This window comes from Salvelinus alpinus, chromosome 35 (genome assembly GCF_045679555.1).
Source record: "Salvelinus alpinus chromosome 35, SLU_Salpinus.1, whole genome shotgun sequence".
Lineage (NCBI taxonomy): Eukaryota > Metazoa > Chordata > Actinopteri > Salmoniformes > Salmonidae > Salvelinus > Salvelinus alpinus.
In genome coordinates this window covers 15166255-15187993 of record NC_092120.1, presented here as the reverse complement: position 1 = coordinate 15187993, position 21739 = coordinate 15166255, and the positions used below count along the sequence as shown (strand labels likewise).

Here is a 21739-nt window from a genome sequence, read left to right as displayed (position 1 = left end):
TAATGTGTTTGTGCACCTCAAAATGCATGATGGCAATAAATATTTCTCAAAACATTGCTGAATGATAACAACACTCGGAGCAAAGCCTATAGAAGCTCAACCCTATCTGCACCTTTATTGCTCTATGTCCAATCATCAGCCTTATCAACTTTTAGGCACAGTCAGATTAGGAAGATTGTCATCGTTGGTTTGTAGGCTAATCAGCAGGTTTGTGTGTGCAATGTTCTAAGAAATTAAAAAGGACTTCGTTTCACCAGTAGGGACCCAGCCCTAATGCGTTGTTAGAGTGACTTCACTTCCCAATTTAGAGTGAGAGAGAGAAAAAAAGCTGCCATCCGGTTATGGACTAAGCAAGAATTGTTGCTGCAATGGTTTGCGCCAAAGGGTAAATGCGCTTGTGTATGGGTTGATGCGATTCAGTCAGGCTATCCAGACTAGTTATAACGTGTTTAAATGACTAAATGAGAATCAACGACTGAGTGACTGCTACAATGGACTGTACGATAAAGGTAGGCGATTGAACTGGTTTTAATGTCGCTTGTGAAAACGATACGCAGCCACCCACTGAGTCGGTTAGCACGTCTGTTTGCTGAGTGAGAGAGGCAAAGCGGTGATGCGAGGTCCCCACTCTTTCCTTCTTGTACAAAATTTCCTCTTCCTTCCCGTTCGTGGTTGTATGTCGGCTCTTTAATAACACAAGTAACCACTACATCTTTACACACCGATAAAAACGAAATGGTGTCCAGCACTGCACGCGTAAAAGGGGCGCGCAAAACTCGCTATTTTAATTGTTTCGTTTAATCAAGTTTAATGCAGACGTTCCTGGGTTAAAAGCACATATGCTAGTTTAAAGAAAGTTAAAGGTGATTTAAAGAAGTGATGCACCTGTCCCAATTTATGATAAAGACGACACATTTGAGGCACATTACACAGCATATAAGCAATCTTGATCAGTACAAGTTTATTGGAGCGCTCTCGTGGCAGGTGTCTTGGCGCCATTGAACGCATTTGGAGTATAAGGCCACTTTCCATAGAGTTGGAGGATCGAAATCCATGAGATGACTGGTATTTCATATTTTACATTCATTTATTTAAACATTAAATCATCATTACCACAACATATGAATTACTGTTAGGATTATTTTATCCAATTAAACAAAATGACTTCAGGAAATTCTTCTTCTTTAATCGAATGATTAAAATGGGGTAATGTAAAGACGATCTAAAGCTTACCGAAATTGATGAGAATAACTAGGCTACTATATGTAGCCTAACTGTTATTGGAATAGATAAAATATTGACTTATCTAATGGTTCTGAAACGCATTTTTGTCATGAAGGTGGGGCACAAACCATGACCAAGACAACCGAACAGCATCAATTACAAATATAACGTATTGAGGTATTCCTTGTTATAGCAATACTGATTATTATTTTCACATAATAGGGTGAATTTAACCAAACAGTTAACGAATAGTTCGACAAAAATATGTAGCGCCTGATTAAATAGCTTGTTCTGTAAAACAACAAGGACCTTCAACTTTGAGAAAAAAGGCACCAAAACAACGAATGGATGTTCTCCCAAGGTTATAAACCTCACGATCAATTCAGCCTATTTGCAGAATGAAACATATCAATTTAGAGGCTAATAACGAAACGAAATAAACGATTTAACAGGTTTTGAAATTGGTTCCTCAACCATGTTGATAATATTTTGAAGTAGCTAAGGCATTGGAATAAGCCATTTACATTAAAATGTTATTAAACTTGATTAAAATGTATATGTTTTGGACCAACAACTTTAGCCTACTTTCACGCATTGCAGGTGTCCATTTGGTTACTATTTGGATAACCTGAGGGAGGGAATAAATAGGCTACTTCTGGTTACTGAAAATGTATGTTATTACAGTGACATAGAGAGCGTAATTTAGGAGCGCGCGCACACAGACACACATACACTTTTAAAACTTAAATATGAAGGCCCATCTACTGAAACATGGATATTTTCTAAAACATCCAGATAAAGTCAGTTGTTTTTGTCACAAAGTTATTTAAAGAATATAGAGGCCTGAACTGCAAACAGGAGCGCTTGTCAGGTGTCGTTATCTGAGCTCTGCAGGCTTCCTGTCTCAAACCTCAGACTTTCCGCACACATTTCCGCTCCATCCACACGAAAAAGGCAACGGAGACTTTGCAAAACAGAATCAAGTCACTGGATGTGTCGAGGCACTGCATTGTTTTAGATGTGAATACATTAACTCTGAATATAACTAAGACGACCGTGCTCATACGCCATGTGTATCCTTTATTATTGGCAGCTATAGTACTTGCTTTATTTTTCTACTGTCTAAAAGCCATGTAACAGAAGCCATGATGTCGCCATATCAAAAGTTGTGAAAACCACATGTTTTTGCATGTTGAAGGAGCAGCTGCTGCAGACCTTTGCAAAATCAGCTCGATTCAACCTCTACTTCTGCTTTCTTGGCCTCTACACCATATTGAGGACAGAGTTGGTCACATGTTACATGGATCACCGTAGTGAATTAGTGATCAACTGCATACAATAAGCAAAACAAACAGTTTCTTGATATATGGCTCTGGATTCAATAGGCAGTTATTTATTCATTTAAATTGTGATAAACAATAGCATCATTTTTTAAATGTACACTTTTTATCCATTGACTTTTTAAAATCATAGACGAATGAATATTTAGCAGAGTCAATCTTTTCTTGTTTGGCAATGAACATTCACCTTGGTAGACAAACTCTTTGCAATTCGAGGCCTCTGTGGAAAGGCACCATAAGCACAGATCAAAGCTAAAATACATTCACAACATAAATCAACTTCAGCAATGATATGGAACAAAAGTTAATCTAATCATAGTTAGGTAAGTAGACTGCAATGCATTTGGTTTAGACTAGTAATCAGTCTCCCTTGTGAATCAAAGATATACAGTTGAAGTCGAAAGTTTACATACACCTTAGCCAAATACATTTAAAATCAGTTTTTCACAATTCCTGACATTTAATCCTAGTAAAAATTCCCTGTCTTAGGTCAGTTAGGACCACCACTTTATTTTAAGAATGTGAAATTTCAGAATAATAGAGATAATGATTTATTTCAGCTTTTATTTCTTTCATCACATTCCCAGTGGGTCAGAAGTTTACATACACTCAATTAGTATTTGGAAGCATTGCCTTTAAATTGTTTAACGTGGGTCAAACATTTCGGGTAGCCTTCCACAAGCTTCCCACAATAAGTTGGGTGAATTTTGTCCCATTCCTTCTGACAGCGCTGGTGTTACTGAGTCAGGTTTGTAAGGCCTCCATGCTCACACACGCTTTTCCAGTTCTGCCCACAAATTTTCTATAGGACTGAGGTCAGGGCTTTGTGTTGGCCACTCCAATCCCTTGACTTTGTAGTCCTTAAACTATTTTGCCACAACTTTGGAAGTATGCTTGGGGTCATTGTCTATTTGGAAGACCCATTTTCGACCAAGCTTCAACTTCCTGACTGATGTCTTGAGATGTTGCTTCAATATATCCACGTAATTTTCCTACCTCATGATGCCATATATTTTGTGAAGTGCACCAGTCCCTCCTGCAGCAAAGCACCCCCACAACATGATGCTGCCACCCCCGTGCTTCATGTTTGGGATGGTGTTCTTCGGCTTGCAAGCCGCCCCCTTTTTTCCTCCAAACATAACGATGGTCATTATGGCCAAACAGTTCTATTTTTGTTTCATCAGACCAGAGGACATTAATCCAAAAAGTACGATCTTTGTCCCCATGTGCAGTTGCAAACCATAGTCTGGATTTTTATGGAGGTTTTGGAGCAGTGGCTTCTTCTTTGCTGAGCAGCCTTTCAGGTTATGTCGATATAGGACTCGTTTTACTGTGGATATAGATACTTTTGTACATGTTTCCTCCAGCATCTTCACAAGGTCCTTTGCTGTTGTTCTGCGATTGATTTGCACTTTTCGCACCAAAGTACGTTCATCTCTAGGAGACAGAACGCGTCTCCTTCCAGAGCGGTATGACGGCTGCGTGGTCCAATGGTGTTTATACTTGTGTGCTATTGTTTGTACAGATGAATGTGGTACCTTCAGGCATTTGAAAATTGCTCCCGAGGATGAACCAGACTTGTGGCGGTCTACCATTTTTTTTCTGAGGTCTTGGCTGATTTATTTAGATTTTCCCATGATATCAAGCAAAGAGGCACTGAGTTTGAAGGTAGGCCTTGAAATACCCTGACAGGTACATCTCCAATTGACGCAAATTATGTTAATTAGCCTATCAGAAGTTTCTAAAGCCATGACATAATTTTTCTGTAATTTTCCAAGCTGTTTAAAGGCACAGTCAACTTAGTGCATGTAAACTTCTGACCCACTAGAATTGTGATACAGTGAAATAATCTATCTGTAAACAATTGTTGGAAAAATTACTTGTGTCCTAACCAACTTGCCAAAACTATAGTTTGTTAACAATACATTTGTGGAGTGGTTGAAAAACTAGTTTTGTAAACTTCCGACTTCAACTGTATCTAGGAACTGTAAAAGAGATTAGGTGGGAAGCAGGTGTGGACAAGTAAATGTTTGTTAGCTTTTGCACTGTGTTTTAGTTCCAGTAGAGGTTATTAAGCTAGAGCTCTGTTGTGAATGCGAGGATGTTTCACAACAGTTGGTAGTACATGGTTGTGGTACAAGGATGTGTCACTATTGGTGAACTGTGTGAGCACCACCCTATGTGGCTGATTCATAAGATGATTATCTGATGTGCTGCTAACCATCAACCATTAAGCAGCTGAACCTGAGACAAGACTTCTAACTTACAGTCCTACATGTTCTGCCTGTGTATGGTTCTGTTGGCGTTTGTATTTTGTTCAACAGCCCGTTTTATGGCAGTATCTAGTATTAGCCTCAGGTGGGCCTAGTACATTCAGTACAAACCTTTCAATAGATAAAATGGCCTAAGTGTGATAATGCACAAATATGCTGAACCAAAAAAAGATTTTCACTTTGACAGCAGAACTGACAGGACTTTAAAATGTGTGTTTGTAGTGTGTATGCTGTGTGTGTGCAGACACATTGTTTTCAAAACTATTTTGTGTCCCTCAGCAACAGCGCCTAGCTTCTACGAAACTCATTGAACAGGAAGTTTGTTGTGGCATTGGCGGTCAGGCCACATTCGGTATATTTGTGTCAGTTTGCAAGCTAGAGAGGGAGAGGGAGTGAGCGGGGCGGGGCGGGGGGTGGCGAGAGAGAAAGAGCAGGTGTATGAGCTTGTGGCTGTGAATGCACAAACACGCCATTGAAACAATGAATGAACCTAATGAAAGATAAGAAGTTCAACAATTGATCACTCCAATGCATAACATTACAATATGAGAATGGTGCTCATGACCCTTTCCATGAATCGTTGCTGCTCAGCCTCAACCTCTTCTCAGCCCTTAGTTTCACTTCTGCTGTCAGGGCCTCTGCACAACATGAGAGGAGGAGGGAGACAGACAGGGAGAAGAAAGAGAGAAGCGAGAGGAAAGAGACAGAAAGAGAGGAGAGAGCGAGGATAACGGTCAGCGAGGAAAGTGTGGTGGACCTGTGACGTGTTGTTCCTCTACCACTGAAAACAAACATCACATGTACTAACATTTCAGTATCAGTACTGAAATAATATTATGTCAGTTTGATATATTAATGTCATTCAATTAAGCTACAATGTTGCTATAGCTAACAGCCCTGTCACTGTTAGTCTGAAGAAGGAAATGCCACTAAATGTGTACCATGCATGAAACACTTTACAATGCTCAGGTAACACAATGGAAGAGCGGGACTTTGAACTTCAATCAAGGCTGTGTATTCTTGCTGTCCGACGTACCCAATCCTCCCCTACCTTCATCAACCCTAGGTTGTTTTCCAGCTTTAAAATGAGCCACATCTTTACACTGTGGCCCCCCCTCTGTTTCCTTTCCCTTGGCCTGTGCCAAAAGGTTTCTCTGCACATGGGGGCCAGATTTCCTGTGGGCCACCGAAAAAGCCCGGCACTGACGTACGAGCCACAAAGACAATAGTGAAGTCCTCTAAACACACACGCACTTAGACCTACACATATATACTTACCCACACAAAGACTCAAAAACAAGGCCTATCCTTACCCACTGTATAGACACAACACTCCCTCGCAGACACACACACACACACACACACACACACACACACACACACACACACACACACACACACACACACACACACACACACACACACACACACACACACACACAAGAGTGCCATCTTGAAGAATGGTTTGGAGTTTGGGGGCCTTTGTCAGCGTTAAACACAGGAAGCAGCACAAAGAAAGCGTCTCAAATCTTGATCTGACTCCACCAAGCTCCCCCCCCATCACCCCAATCCCAACGTATTAAAACTGTGACAAAGATCACGGAAGCTCTCATTTCTCCAAACGTCGATGCCAGTGTTCCGCAAGTAACTGCAATCAAACATTATGGTACAGCTAAATTGATCAATAATGACAGTGATTTATAAACTTCATGCCACAATCGTCTATTTTCCATGTAATATTCCTCAAGTCACCAATCACATATTCTAAAGACATCTGGACCATGACAAAGTTAGAAACGTGAATTAATAAATCCTTCATCAATAGAACAAGACTCATTAGGGTGTAAAATTTCATCATGCGTGTTCCATTCAACGTAGTGTGGAAAAACCTCAGAGGTGTGAGCAGTATCCTGGCTACCATCATCACATGACTAGTTGTGGCCCATACTTATCGTAACCGCTGACTCCACTGTTTGTCCATGCCGGCAGGAAGCACTGTCCGTGGTGAGCGAGGACCAGTCCATTTTCGAGTCGCCCTTCCCTGCCGCCACGACCATGCACATGAAGGGCGAGATGACGTCACCGGGAAGCTTCAGCCAGGCCTCCGAAGAGAGCCAAGAACCCACCGAGCCGGAGTGGGCCGGGCCGGGAGCACAGAACCCTGGGAAGAGAGGAGAGCACATCAACGGAACCAGGTGCATCACAATTAGCAGTCTTTAAGAGAAGTTATACCACTTATTTAGTGTTTTTTTTATATATATATATATATATATATATATACACCACATTTCCACTTATTTAGTGTTATATATACACCACATTCCCACTCATTCAGTGTTATATTTACCACATTCCCACTCATTTAGTGTTATATATACACCACATTCCCACTCATTTAGTGTTATATATACACCACATTCCCACTCATTTAGTGTTATATATACACCACATTCCCACTCATTTAGTGTTATATATACACCACATTCACACTCATTTAGTGTTATATATACACCACATTCACACTCATTTAGTGTTATATATACACCACATTCACACTCATTTAGTGTTATATATACACCACATTCACACTCATTTAGTGTTATATATACCACATTCACACTCATTTAGTGTTATATATACCACATTCACACTCATTTAGTGTTATATATACCACATTCACACTCATTTAGTGTTATATATACACCACATTCACACTCATTTAGTGTTATATATACACCACATTCACACTCATTTAGTGTTAGATATACACCACATTCACACTCATTTAGTGTTATATATACACCACATTCCCACATATTTAGTGTTATATATATACCACATTCACACTCATTTAGTGTTATATATACCACATTCCCACATATTTAGTGTTATATATACACACCACATTCCCACATATTTAGTGTTATATATACACACCACATTCCCACATATTTAGTGTTATATATACACACCACATTCCCACATATTTAGTGTTATATATTTACCACATTCCCATATTTAGTGTTATATATTTAACACATTCCCACTTATTTAGTGTTATATATATGCACCACATTCCCACTTATTTAGTGTTATATATTTTTTACATTCAAGAGTTTACCATCACCATCATAAATACTGCAACAGGATCACACAGAATCATACCAGAATATTACTCATCTCCCTATTCTCTCTCTCAACAGTCGTGAGTCCCCTGTGGACTGCAGTGTGACCAAACGCTCCAGACACATGAGCAGCAACGAAGGGGGTCAGCTGGCCTACCAGGCCTCATACCCTGAGCCCCGCGCCAGCCCCCAGACTGCCACCCCGCCCAACAGCGCCACAGAGGAGAAGAGAGTCATAGTGCCCGCAGGTGAGGTGCCAACACACTCAGCGGAGGGGTGTCCAGATCCTAAGGCACACAAGGATCTGCGAAGAGAATAGGCTGGGATGGTGTTCCCATCATATTGCCTTCACTTGTTAAATGATCTTCCATCATTTGGGAGTCAGCCATTAAGAGCAGATTTTAGGGACTGGGAAGAAAGCACATTTTTGGAATGGAATCCAGCCAGTGAGTCATTGTTGGGAGATTCCACCTAAGATGACATTCCAAACATGAGACATTAGGTGTGTTAAATCTATACAATTAATAGACAAGACTACAAGGTTTGATTCTTAGCCTGAGTCACACAGGCCAAGCTATTCTAGTGGCCATGATAATACACGGATATTACATCACAGCTGTGTTAAACAAGGACAATGAAGACCCTAGGGCAGGGCCCCATCCCCCCCAAGTTCTGAACACAAAAACATTGATAAAAGTATTTTTTATTTTGGGACATAAAAATAAATAAAAACACCAGCAAATCAGCTACAAGTGATTTACATTTTGGAAATCTGTTAAAGTATTCCCACACATAATAGATAATAAAAATGTAAGCAAGGTTTGAAATTGTTTTAATCAAATATATCTGTTTGGGCATCTTGCGGTCAATTTGCAGTCAACAAATGATTTGTAATTATGTTCCAGCCCCCTGACCATCCGCTCAAGAAAAATAAAAGTTGATGATCTAGTTGATGATGGTCAGGACCCACTTCTGGGACACCGGATGAAAACGCTTTCAGTGTAAACTTAAACCAAATAGAAAGTATGTAGAAAATATAAAGGACCTATTTATTTTTCAATAATAGTCTATAATCTTTGAATATTAACAATCAACTAAATAAAAGCTAGACAATCAGCCCCCGTTGATTTTGTAATGTTTTAGCATAAGAACACAGCATTAGCCATGTCAAAATGCATGGAATTGTAGGAGATTAGCTATGAAACTGCAACATTTTCTCTCCGCTGCCAAGATATGTTTTACTTATAATTTGGTCTGTGTCTGGTTTTTTTCACCGCTCAACCCTTATGGTGGGTCGCAACTCAAAAGACAACTCAATTGCTGGGTCACAAAGCAAAACAGTTTGGGAACCCATGCCCTAGGGTACAGACAGAGGCGTCTCCAAACTACAGTCTGATATTTTTGGGTATTCATGAGGTCCATACATCATCTTTGGGTTCTTACTGTACATTTAAAAACACCTTTAGTTTCATTTGAGGAGAAGAAAACAAACCTTTTTTTTTACTCAAAAGAGTAACTTCTCAACTTTATGAGATGATGGGTCTGTGTGGGTTACAACAACCTCCTGTTACCACGACTTACCAATCTCTCTTCCTTCTCTCCCTGTCCTCCTCTTCCTCCTGGTCCCAGACCCTGAGGTGTGGACCCAGGACCATGTGCGCCAGTGGCTGGACTGGGCCATCAAGGAGTACAGCCTGGAGGAGGTGGACATCATGCACTTCCACACACTGGAGGGCAAGGCCCTCTGCAAGATGACCAAGGAGGATATGATGCACCTCACGTCCGCCTACAACACGGACATCCTGCTCGGCCACCTCAATTACCTCCGACAGAGTAAGGGTTACGGCCTGGGACTCGTAGAAACTTTTCATATGACTATTTTCATACTGCATGAGGACATAACTGATCTATGTATCCATTTTGTAACCTTCTTTGAATCTCTTTTTAGGCAGCCCTACTTTCTCCTACCCCACAACTCCAACCAACAACACACAGCAACAACCCAGACTACAGGTTAAATCAGGTAAGACAATTAACTTCACAACTCATTACCAAGAACACAGTGACAGTGTAAAATCCTTAAACTGCATGCATAAAGAACCTGGAGCTAGCGAGCATTGAGATAAACAGCCTTAAAATGAGTAGGGGATTAAAATGGAGGGGTTTTGTGGCAGGAATAATCTATTCAAACCTCTCTGAGGCAGATCAAATACTTCAAAATGTAGTGTTGAGTTGCCATTTCAGATTATAGTTTAGAGCGCTTTAAAGTTTTTTGGCGGAGCGTTTCCCTGAGTTGATGACTCTTTGACGAGTCCACGACTCAAGTCAGTTTCAGACAGGAAACAGCTGCACCGGCAGAGAAATGGACGAGTATGGGTCCCACTTTGGGACACAATTGACAATCTAGTGGCAACAGAGGTGGCACGGTCAAAAGGACACTCATCCCAAGGAATACTGGACCATCTTCAGCTCTGTCTGTTTTCTTCTGGCTGCTTCAAATCACTCAAATCTCAGTTTTTGGGCTTCCTTCCATAGACTGTAAAAAAAACTATGGACGAAGCCATCGATGACGATACCCCATTGTTTGCTATGGGAATGCTCAGTGGTGCATTTGATGATCAGGAAGTATCATTTCAGTGTGTCCCCATCTTGCTACATGGGAGGAGTTTTTGGAAACATTGCATGCGCAGTTTGAGCTACTCTGGGAAATTACGTTGCAGGCTAGGTCAGTGTTGACCCCTCATGTAGTATGTCAAGTTGAAGGCCCTCCGAGGTACCGCAGGCTGACATTAGCAACTAAATTGTCCAAGTAATCGGACATGCAACTGGTGAAGTAGAAGCAATTCTTGATACTGTCACGTTCTGACCATAGTTCTTGTGTGTTTTGCTTGTTTTAGTGTTGGTCAAGACGTGAGCTGGGTGGGCATTCTATGTTGTCTGTCTAGTTTGTCTGTTTCTATGTTTGGCCTAATATGGTTCTCAATCAGAGGCAGGTCTCTGATTGGGAATCATATATAGGTGGCTTGTGTTGGGGTTTGTGGGTGGTTGTTTCCTGTCTTTGTGTTTTCTCTGCACCAGATAGGGCTGTATCGGTTTGCCACATTTTGTTATTTTGTATTTGTAAGTGTTCACTGTTTATCGTTTAATTAAACATGTTGAGCACTGGCTACGCTGCGTGTTGGTCCGATCCCTGCTACACCTCCTCTTCTCGTGAAGAGGAGGAAGGCTGCCGTTACAGAACCACCCACCAATCTCGGACCAAGCAGCGTAGCAACGGGCAGCAGTGGCAGCAGCAGCGGTACCAGGAGGAATGGACTTGGGAAGAGGTGTTGGACGGAAAGGGTTGCTACACATGGGAGGAGATCCTGGCTGGTAAGGATCGCCTTCCATGGGAACAGGTGGAGGCAGCTAGGAGAGCGGAAGCAGCCGCGAAGGGGAACCGGTGTTATGAGGGAACACGGCTGGCCAGGAAGCCCGAGAAGAAACCCCAAAAGTTTATTGGGGGGGGGGGGATAAAGGGGAGTGTGGCGAAGTCAGGTAGGAGACCTGCGCCAAATTCCCGGGCTTGCCGTGGAGAGCGAGAGTACGGGCAGACACCGTGTTGTGCGGAAAGGCGCACGGTGTCTCCTGTACGTGTGTATAGCCCGGTGCGGTACATCCCAGCTCCACGTATCGGCCGGGCTAGAGTGGGCATCGAGCCAGGTGCCATGAAGCCGGCTCAACATATCTGGTCTCCAGTACGTCTCCTCGGGCCGGTGTACATGGCACCAGCCTTACGCATGGTGTCCCCGGTTCGCCAGCACAGCCCAGTGCGGGCTATTCCACCTCGCCGCACTGGCCTGGCTACGGGGAGCATTAAACCAGGTAAGGTTGGGCAGGCTCGGTGCTTAAGAGCTCCTGTACGCCTTCACGGTCCGGTATATCCGGCGCCACCTCCTCGCCCCAGCCCAGTAACACCAGTGCCTACACCACGCACCAGGCTTCCTGTGCGTCTCCAGAACTCTGTTCCTCCTCCACGCACTCTCCCTGTGGTGCGTGTCTCCAGCCCGGTACCACCAGTTCCGGCACCACGCACCAAGCTTACTGTGCGTATCCAGAGCCCTGTACACACTGTTCCTTCTCCCCGCACTCGCCCTGAGGTGCGTGCCCTCAGCCCGGCACCACCAGTGCCGGTACCACACACCAGGTGTATAGTGCGCCTCGAGAGTCCAGTGTGCCCTGTTCCTGCTCCCCGCACTAGCCTTGAGGTGCGTGTCTACAAACCGGTACCACCAGTAACCGCAGGCTGACATTAGCAACTAAATTGTCCAAGTAATCGGACATGCAACTGGTGAAGTAGAAGCAATTCTTGATACTGTCACGTTCTGACCATAGTTCTTGTGTGTTTTGCTTGTTTTAGTGTTGGTCAGGACGTGAGCTGGGTGGGCATTCTATGTTGTGTGTCTAGTTTGTCTGTTTCTATGTTTGGCCTAATATGGTTCTAAATCAGAGGCAGGTGTTTTGTGTTGTCTCTGATTGGGAATCATATATAGGTGGCTTGTTTTGTGTTGGGGTTTGTGGGTGGTTGTTTCCTGTCTTTGTGTTTTCTCTGCACCAGATAGGGCTGTATCGGTTTGCCACATTTTGTATTTGTAAGTGTTCACTGTTTATCATTTAATTAAACATGTTGAGCACTGGCTACGCTGCGTGTTGGTCCGATCCCTGCTACACCTCCTCTTCTCGTGAAGAGGAGGAAGGCTGCCGTTACAGATACCATGATTGTGTTTGGGAAAAAATGCTTCCTTCTATGGTTGCTGGGTAAATACACTTGAATTCAATCACTTTTGACAGTCCCCCTTTTGATTTGAACGAAACATCCCATACATATTTGCCCATTGTAGAAGTTCTCACTAAGTTACTTTAGGACCCAAATGCAAAAACATTCAAGAGATAAAGGTGCTCAAAGTTGACCTATTTTACAAACCCCACCATGAGACAGCTATGTCTTCATCACTGGAACAGAAACGGTTGAGATTGCTATCATTTAAAAGCTTACAAACAGTGTTGTCAAACTATTTTATACTTTCTTGAAAATAAAAATGTAATTTAACCTGAAACATAAATGATCAATAAACGCTGAAACTCCGATTTGTTTCATATTCAAATATAGGTCCATTCAATTTCTATGATTGACACCCACCCTGTATTCAAGAGCATGTTGTCTCAACCAATGGCGGGCACAACACAAAAAACTCATGATGTAAAGTAGGGTCTAATCTACAACATATGCATATATGAAGAAAGAGCTTACGCGTTTTTAGATAATTAACTTCAAGTCCATTTTCATTTAAAAATCTCATAATTTATTTGAAAACAGTTTGAAAAACCTTTTTATAAGCTTTTAGCTGATATCATGTTTATACTTTCTGGTGATGTAGACATGGATGTCTCATGGTATGGTGGGGTATGCAAAATGGGTCAACTTTGAGCACCTTTATCTCCTAAATGTTTTGGTATTCAAGTCCAAAATGTAACTGACTACTTCTTCCATGTACAAACATTTTATGGAAAGTTTTGTTTAAATCAAAAGGGATGCTGTCAAAAAGTGATGGAATTCAAATGGATTCACCCTGCTACCCCTGTCTGAACTTTCTTCCTGTGGATGCCTCGTCTCACCCTCCGTTCTTTTTGAACAGAGAACAGCTATGAGGAGATAGGCAGAAGGAACAGCTGGTCATCGAACCCCATGCTGCCTGCAGTAACCAAAGGTACAATAACCGACGTCACATCTCATTCTCAGTGCTTTACATTTCTTGTGAGCACTAAGGCAGATTCATACTAATAGTTGTATCAGATATTAGTTCTAGAAATTATTACTACAGTGGAGGCAGAATAAATTCATTTGGTCAAGCATTTTGTAGTTCAAGATGGAATAATAATAATGATAGAGAAAACTAAGAGTAAACAGAACTTTGTCGACATGTTTTCATCATGCTGATAAATACATCATGTTTATGATTTAGGTTCTCAGATGGAGCACCAACACAGCACCAGAGTCACAGAGCCTCCGCCGAGAATTGTGCAAGGTGTGCATCTGTACTGCTTTCTCATTTCCTGATCCTAGTTTGTTGTAACACTGGTATAACCTTTGTACCATAGTCAAGCCAACAATGTCTTAACAGAACAATCTAACCTTTCCAACCCTTAATTTCCTTGCAGACCCATACCAAGCATTAGGTCCCATCAGCAGTCGTCTAGCCAACCCAGGTGAGAGCATATCCCATAATGCACCATGTTAAACTGGTGAACCAAAAAGGTGGTGACAAATGTGGCCTTTACACTGTCTGCTTTGGTGTCATGAACTGTAACACTCAAATAGATTGAATAGGAGAACAGAGGGCAGAGGTATTCCTTAAAAAGAGAACAATTAAGTCGTACATTCCCGGTCTGGGATGACACATTGACAAAAATGTCCACCTAGACGATAGCATTATACATTCACCCTCAGCAAAACTAAGCTGAAACATTTTAATTATTGTCTCCCGTTAACCAGAATGACCCTGTTTGACAGAATTAATTCTGTATCTCCTCACAGAAGGCCAGGCCCTCCACTCCAAGAAACGAACAGGCAAACACAGTTCATACAGGCTGCCTGACCCCAGCGCTCACAGGCCTGTGGGTAGGTTTCTGCCTGGTCCACCCACATTCTGTCTCTCTCCATGACACACAGTGAAAAAGGTCACATTTGCAGAAATAGTTCAAACTTGAAAATGTATTTAGAATCCTGGTGGTATCTCTTATGCAAGTTATATTCACAGACACCCATGGGACATAGATTGATATGACAATAGCAAAATAGTCCACGAGAAGGAGATAGCAATGGTGCATGAATGAAACTGCATGTGAATAAATGTAATTGTATTTGTGTCAAATTGCCAGTTGGCAAACTATCCCTACGGGATTAATTGACACAAATAAAAATGACTCACAGTAAATGATTCTTACGGTGTTCTGTGCAGATCGCATAAAGAATGAAATGAAAATCACACAATAGTAGATAAGGATATTCAAGCAAAAATACTTATCTATACAAATACAGAAAAATGAATTGTGTATGGATAAAACTACACTAATCTACAAACAATCCTACTCTTAAGAGAAGCATTTCAGAAAGAGATCTTGCTCGCTTTAACAGAATCCAGCCCTTTGATGCATCCATTCCCCTCACCCCCTGTCCCGTTTCTCTTCCAAGGCTCTGGACAGATCCAGCTGTGGCAGTTCCTGCTGGAGCTGCTGTCGGACAGCAACAACTCCAGCATCATCACCTGGGAGGGCAACAACGGCGAGTTCAAGATGACCGACCCGGACGAGGTGGCCAAGCGTTGGGGCGAGCGCAAGAGCAAGCCCAACATGAACTATGACAAGCTGAGCCGCGCCCTGCGCTACTATTACGACAAGAACATCATGACCAAGGTGCACGGCAAGCGCTACGCCTACAAGTTTGACTTCCAGGGCATCTCACAGGCCCACCAGAGCCACGGCGGAGAAGGGGGCATTGTTAAGTATCAGACTGAGGTATCTTATGCCCAGCCCTACCACAGCCACCAGCCAAAAATTAACTTCATGAACACGCATGCCGCCCCTATGCCCGTGTCCCCTGGGAACTTTTTCGGGCCGTCTACAACTTACTGGAACTCAACAACCAGCCCAATGTATCCCGGGTCTCCCATGCCAAGGCACCCGGGGACTCACTCCCACCTGAGCTCATACTATTGAGGTATGGGTGTCTTGCACTAGACCGGATGGCAGAGCTTTCTGAAACAGACTGATATCCAAGATACCATCCACAATGTATCTGGTCTTTACATCTAAATTAGGTTGAAACGCTATGCGAGTTTTGTTAGTACAGAATGTAAAATGGACAATAACGCTCACGTCACATCTTCAAGCAGAGGCACCATAAGATAGGCAAAAGGGAGAGGGTAAACAATGTGAAGAAGCAATGGTGACTAGTAGAGACCAAGGGATAGCCATGAAGGTTCTGCCTTCTTGAATTTCTCAACTATGGAGGTTGAGAATTTGTTCATATTATAGCCTGTGATTCAGTTGTTTGAAAACCACGTTTTTCAAGTAGGTAAGTATTTTGTTTATGTCATTGAAGGACTTAAAGGGGAAAGTCACTGAGTATGGGAAGTGCTAAAACTGTTATGAGGTCTTGATCGCAATTACTATATTCATTGATCTAACATTTGTAAACGTATCATTGTACAGAATGTGTCATACAATTGTAGCAATAAAACATTTACCCCTGTAGTAATGCTAATAAAAGGAACTTGTATATTTGAGTTGGTCTCCTTTCTTTTCTCCAAACCATTGATAATTTTAACTGACAAAAATATTAACTAGATGGTGTATCAGTAATTTGTTTTATTGCCAAGGTGAATTATCGACATGAACATCGGGCAGTGACCACACTTGCTGTCTATTTGTCCACACCAAAGAACTCCTCGAATGTTCTGTGTGGTTCAGAGACCTGCTCCACTTCCACAACAGCAAATCCCTTCACAGGTCTCTCTTTAAGTCTCTCCACCTGCCTCACACCTAACTGCCCCTCCACCATGGTCTCGGGCTGTGAGGTTGTCGTCACCTCCTGGGTCAGAGCAGGCTTTGTGTTGTATTCCACCGACCACGACTTGCTGGTGACCATCTTGGTGGTGGCTAGAGTACACAGAGCGAGTTAGATGCCAAACATCCTCACCGACACAGACTGAATAAATGGATACTCATTGATGGTGACAGGCTAATAAGCCTTGTGTGTAAATGTTTGAAAATGGCTTTCCAAATAAAAATTATTCATATCATAATGAGGCCATCTTTACAAATGCAAAAAAGTACTTGACCAAAACAACCTCCCAAAACCCAACAGTAAGTAAATGCAAAGATACACTTGTAGGCACAGTACTCACCAGAGGGGACAGCAGAGCTACATGTGGACTCACAACAGGAGCAGACTGAAGAAGCTCCATACAGCTCCTTCCATCTGATAGGACCAGACCAAGACATGTCAGAGCAACATGAGTCTTGTTTCTATTATTCATGGTTTTCTATCATCTTTTGCAGGGCCTATATGGATAAAGTATCAGGCAGCTTCAGTATTAGCAGGGCTTACCCCCCTGCTGCGGAATCGTAGGTGCAGGCCTTCGCAGTTGAAGAGGGGACAGACCTCCCCACAGACATAGCACAGTGCATGTAGAGCTGCTGTGGCTGAAGAGGCGGCTCGAGCTGATTCAAATGTGGCACAGAATCTACAGTTTGCATACTTATGTACATACTTCTTCCAATGCAATGTAGTGTCAGAGGACCTCAGTAAAATTAATTGCATAGACAAGGGAAAGAAAAAGATTAAGCTCAGTAGTCATAATGCTTGATGAAGGCCATGTATTGCATAGGAAATCTAACGAGGGCATAGCACTCAAGTTCAACTACTGGTCAGTTGACTATGGTTACTGTTGCATATTACGAACGGAGTGCATCCTTAACATACCTGCCCTGCTGTCATTCCCTGAAACAGAAAAGCATCCATGGTAAACCTCACAACATTCCTTTTATATGGGATGAATCTGGAGCCACTGTTGTTTCTGCTCTCAACCATGCACCTGAGCAGAAAATAGATTACTGTTAAATCCAAGAAGTTCCTTTTTTTTTTTAAAGGGTCAATCTGCAATTGCTACATTCATCTTTGGATTTATAAATGAATGATATATACCCATATATTCTTGAAGAATATAACTTATCAATGCTGCATGAGCCTAGTTCAACTGTGGTACAACATCAGAACCCAAAACTATCATTTGGGTATCACAGATGGGCAGTACTTGCATCTATTGCTCGCTCTATGAATTTGAGAGTGGTTACATTTCTCCAGCCCCATCCTTCAGATTTTTGCCAAAACATGGGCGGGGATTTTCCTAGTTATTGTTTCAGCTACAGATTGCCTCTAAAAGCAAAGTACTGTGCAAATGATACTGATAGAAGTGATCTGGCATACTGTATGTCTACATTACCCAAAATGGTCAATGACAGTAAACTGAGGCGTAGAGGAGTGTGACTGCTTAATGGTCACATTACATGAGTGGACATAGAGACGTCCATCTTTAGACAGGGAAGGCACTTCAGCCTGAAAGTACATGGGCTTTCCCATAGAGTACCCATCGGATGGGGCAAGTCTCTCCCATTGAGCTGAGGGAGAGAGAATGAGTAGTCAGATCTTTCAATTACCTGAGGGCTCATTTAAGTACATTCTATAACATGAGGACTACTCATTTACTGTAGATCAATGACTCGTCTATACCCTACCATTACGTGCAGTGAGCATGGAACGAGTTCTGTTCTTCATTGGTTTAGAGACCTTGTGTACCACGTTCAGCATGTAGCCTATTTTGTAGGAGTAATGATATCTGGAAAGAAATAAGCAAATAATTGGCATCGACTATGAATCAACTTTTAAATGTTGTGCCAACCTGCTATCATTTATGTCCTTTTCTTTGTATGGAATGCTAACCCCTCCAGTGACATGAACTCAAGGTAAACATCAATCCATCATAAAATAGTGTAAATACTGCAAGTCACCTGTTGAAGTGACAGACAACTTGCAAGGTGAATGGTGCAGCTCGTCTGATAGGCCCTTGGAGCTTCGGAGGGTCATATCGGAGAGTGTTGGAGTAGGCCACACGATTATTTACTAGCTGTTTATTGAAGATAAGTAGGCCTATGTCAATATCAACAAAATACTTCTGGGAAATGTAGGCCTATGAATGCTGACAAACCTTACCGAGCGCTTGCTCCCACAGAGGCCGAGGTCGTATTCGAAGATGAAGGAATCTTTTGTAGATTTATTGGTTTGACATGTTCCGAGTGTCAGTTGAGACGGTGAACCCCCGGAGCCCAAAATATTTTTCTTTACCTGCACGAACATCTTGTTGATCTTACAAAGTATTATCACTTCGCGGGCTTGACTTTTTGGACCAGCGGGCTTCTGTGTTGGGTACACCGGGATCAGTATTTTCCTAACTTTATCCGGTAATTGTTCATGTCCAGTTCCACGGACTGGAGAGAAATGTTCCTTGTCTACCAGCGGCCCCCTTGAGTGCTGGAACACAGGTAGTTCGAGGTAAGACGGCGAGTCTTCGGTGAGTAATACCTTCACAGAAGGTTTTATAAATGACTGGCGTTCATTTGAGCCTCCCTCTGCTCTTAGAGAATGCAAAAGGAACAAAAAGGCCAAGTTGAAAATATAAAACATATCTATATTCATGTACCAAATTGTACAATAACTCGAGCAAAATCAGGCCCCGCGTCAATTCATATCCATACGTATGCCGCGTTCAAATACTAGTCGGAACTAGGAAGCTTAGACATTTCCGACCTGCTGATTCGTTGATCACCGCACGTGTACAACCAGTTGGCAAATCGAATTTTTCCGAGTTTCCTAGTTCCAACTAGAATGTGAACGCGCAATATTCCTTGCAAAATGAGCCAGAATCAAAAACACCTGTTGGAGACCTAGTCGCACAACGCTCGTGCCACCGATGCCATTTGAATTGCAGGGAAAATATTAGATAAATTGGATATTATAATATTATAGATGATTATGCCTGCCTATACGTTTTTATAGACTAGACAAAAATAGTCAGGGCCTATAAAAATGAAGAAAATACAAATAGACAATTATAGATTATATACAGACAAGTTATTATCCATACAGTGAATGCTTTGTACGTTGTTAGCTCTCATTTTCAACTTTCATGACAGATAAATGTGGGATATTGTTAATTATATGCCTAGATGTAAAATAAGTGTTAAGCACATTATTTTTACATTACTTGAGCAAAAACCATGTGTGTGTTTGCTCATCTCTAGAAAATAGTCAGTTCAATGGAGAATATATTTAATGTACAGAAAGCACACATATGTGTTAAATTCAGCAGAATACAACGTTTTGGAACGGACAGATAGAAATACGGTATGTATAACAAACATGCCTCTCCGACAATTAGAACAAGGAATCATGCCAGCTCTATTCATCACATTTATATCTGAAACGTTTCGACGACGCTGGCAAACAATATGGTCATGGTTTCCTTATGAATTTAGCGGCAGTAGCATTATATTTAAAGATGGGTAAATCACAGTGAGAGAGTGAATGATAGGAGAGTTAGAGCAGAGCCAGTCCAGTAGAAGGCAGAGGGGGCTGCGGCCCCATTACACAGGTGGGTGGAACAGCATTCATTGGTAAAGGTGAAGTTGAGGCCCATGGCGTACTTCTCACCAGTCAGTCCACACAGGGCGGAGGACACAGCTCTTCTCATAGAGCGTCACACTGAACTCTCCTGTAGATTAAAGGTGTTTATGACCGAGTTAGCGTTACATTAATGGTGTTATTTGTACACACTCAATCACAAACATGCGGGCACACAAACACAATGTATGTAACTAAAGGAGCTCTCACCGCGCTTCCCCACAGCTTTGCTGGACAGACATAGCTGACCTGGAGGACACTTCTGAGGGAACTTGATACAGTCCAGTGGGGAGATGGCAGGGAAGACACAGGTGAAGCAAAACAGAGGAACTGAAAGAGAAAGATATTGATTACACTAAGAACAAAGTAAAACGAAAGTTTGGCGCAGGGACTGAAGGATAGTAGAGATTTTTGATTGATAATCTACACTGACAATATTACCTAAGGAAGGAGCTACAGTCTTATGATGGAAATGGGTGGGAGGAGCATAAACAATGTTTTTAATGTAATAATGCACAAGTCAATATACAAAGCTAAACACCAATTAGCTTCTCCCATAAACACACATGCATGCACACACAAACACAGTACATGATACATTGCAATATAAGTATTCCATTTCTAACTCCTTTCTCTTCCACTTACCCACAGATGGTACCAGACACAGTAAAAGCAGATGGCATAGAAGCTGCGACATCACTTGTTTTTGTTGTCTCTCTCCAAACAAAGACAATATCCTGTATTCCCTTTGATTTGACTGCTTTCCCAGCTCCTCAAGACCTTTCTGTCTTCTCGTTATCTAGTTATTCTAGATCATCTAAAGAACAATAACTTGTTGCAACCTTCTCTTATCCAGAAAATGTGTTGATGTAGTCCTTTCTGGGGATGCGTCTGTACAAACCTATGGTATTATGCCAGTAATTTTAGTCTTCTCTCTCTTCATGCATCGTCTGCTCAGATCTGAAGATAGTATCTAGGAAAACGAGAGGCTACCTTAATTATCTCCCCACCCCAACACATCTGATTCAATTAGGACATTATCCGCCCAGTGATAAGACTGAAGTCACTCCTCCACCATGGCTGATTGTCAAGTGTACACTGGAATCTGCATAAATACTAAAGTAGAAACAAACTATCTGAGTATTCAGTTAAATAGTGTGTATTGCAAGGAAGATACAGAAATATATTGCTGAAATCTACAGTACTGCTTTGAAGTGTATAGAGGACCTTCATACAAGTATTCCGTAACCACTCACTAAAGAAGAGGCTTATTGAATCATCCCATATTTCTTAATGAAAAACATGAAGTTTAGAGGCAGGACTGTCAAGTGACTTGCCGTCTTATGACTGGGACTGAAGAGGGGGCGATGAAGACTGGACTTTAACAGTATACATATATTCACAGGTGACGTTGAACATAAACAGTACAGTAAACTGATTGTGATTCTAATGCAGTCGATGCTGAACATATTCAATTCGCAATATAGATGCCAAGCTGTA

At 42.0% G+C, this 21739-nt stretch overlaps 2 protein-coding genes and 1 pseudogene across 5 annotated transcripts; 1 reads left to right on the top strand and 2 right to left on the bottom strand.

The window, feature by feature from the left end:
- The first annotated feature begins 322 nt into the window (after window positions 1-322).
- On the top strand, window positions 323-16286 carry LOC139564634 (Friend leukemia integration 1 transcription factor-like). 4 transcript variants are annotated; one of them, XM_071384336.1, is made up of 10 exons: window positions 323-385; window positions 6827-7032; window positions 8041-8210; window positions 9592-9795; window positions 9911-9985; window positions 13638-13709; window positions 13965-14027; window positions 14161-14208; window positions 14537-14620; window positions 15194-16286. In XM_071384336.1, the coding sequence occupies exons 2-10, from the start codon at window positions 6893-6895 to the stop codon at window positions 15715-15717; spliced, it is 1380 nt and encodes a 459-aa protein (XP_071240437.1). In that variant the 5' UTR covers window positions 323-385; window positions 6827-6892; the 3' UTR covers window positions 15718-16286. The 4 variants fall into 4 exon arrangements, with proteins under 4 accessions (XP_071240437.1, XP_071240435.1, XP_071240434.1 ...); XM_071384333.1 differs by having other exon boundaries at window positions 343-509; XM_071384335.1 differs by lacking the exon at window positions 323-385 and adding an exon at window positions 927-1065.
- A 64-nt stretch (window positions 16287-16350) lies between these two features.
- Window positions 16351-19431, bottom strand: LOC139564637 (zona pellucida sperm-binding protein 3-like). The gene is made up of 8 exons (XM_071384339.1): window positions 18773-19431; window positions 18571-18686; window positions 18298-18398; window positions 18006-18180; window positions 17486-17597; window positions 17111-17223; window positions 16908-16981; window positions 16351-16659 (listed from the first exon to the last, which is right to left on the bottom strand). Exons 1-8 carry the CDS (start codon window positions 19253-19255, stop codon window positions 16424-16426), a joined length of 1410 nt encoding a protein of 469 aa, XP_071240440.1. The 5' UTR covers window positions 19256-19431; the 3' UTR covers window positions 16351-16423.
- Window positions 19432-19886: 455 nt separating this feature from the next.
- On the bottom strand, window positions 19887-21692 carry LOC139564427 (sperm acrosome membrane-associated protein 4-like; annotated as a pseudogene).
- Window positions 21693-21739: the final 47 nt, after the last annotated feature.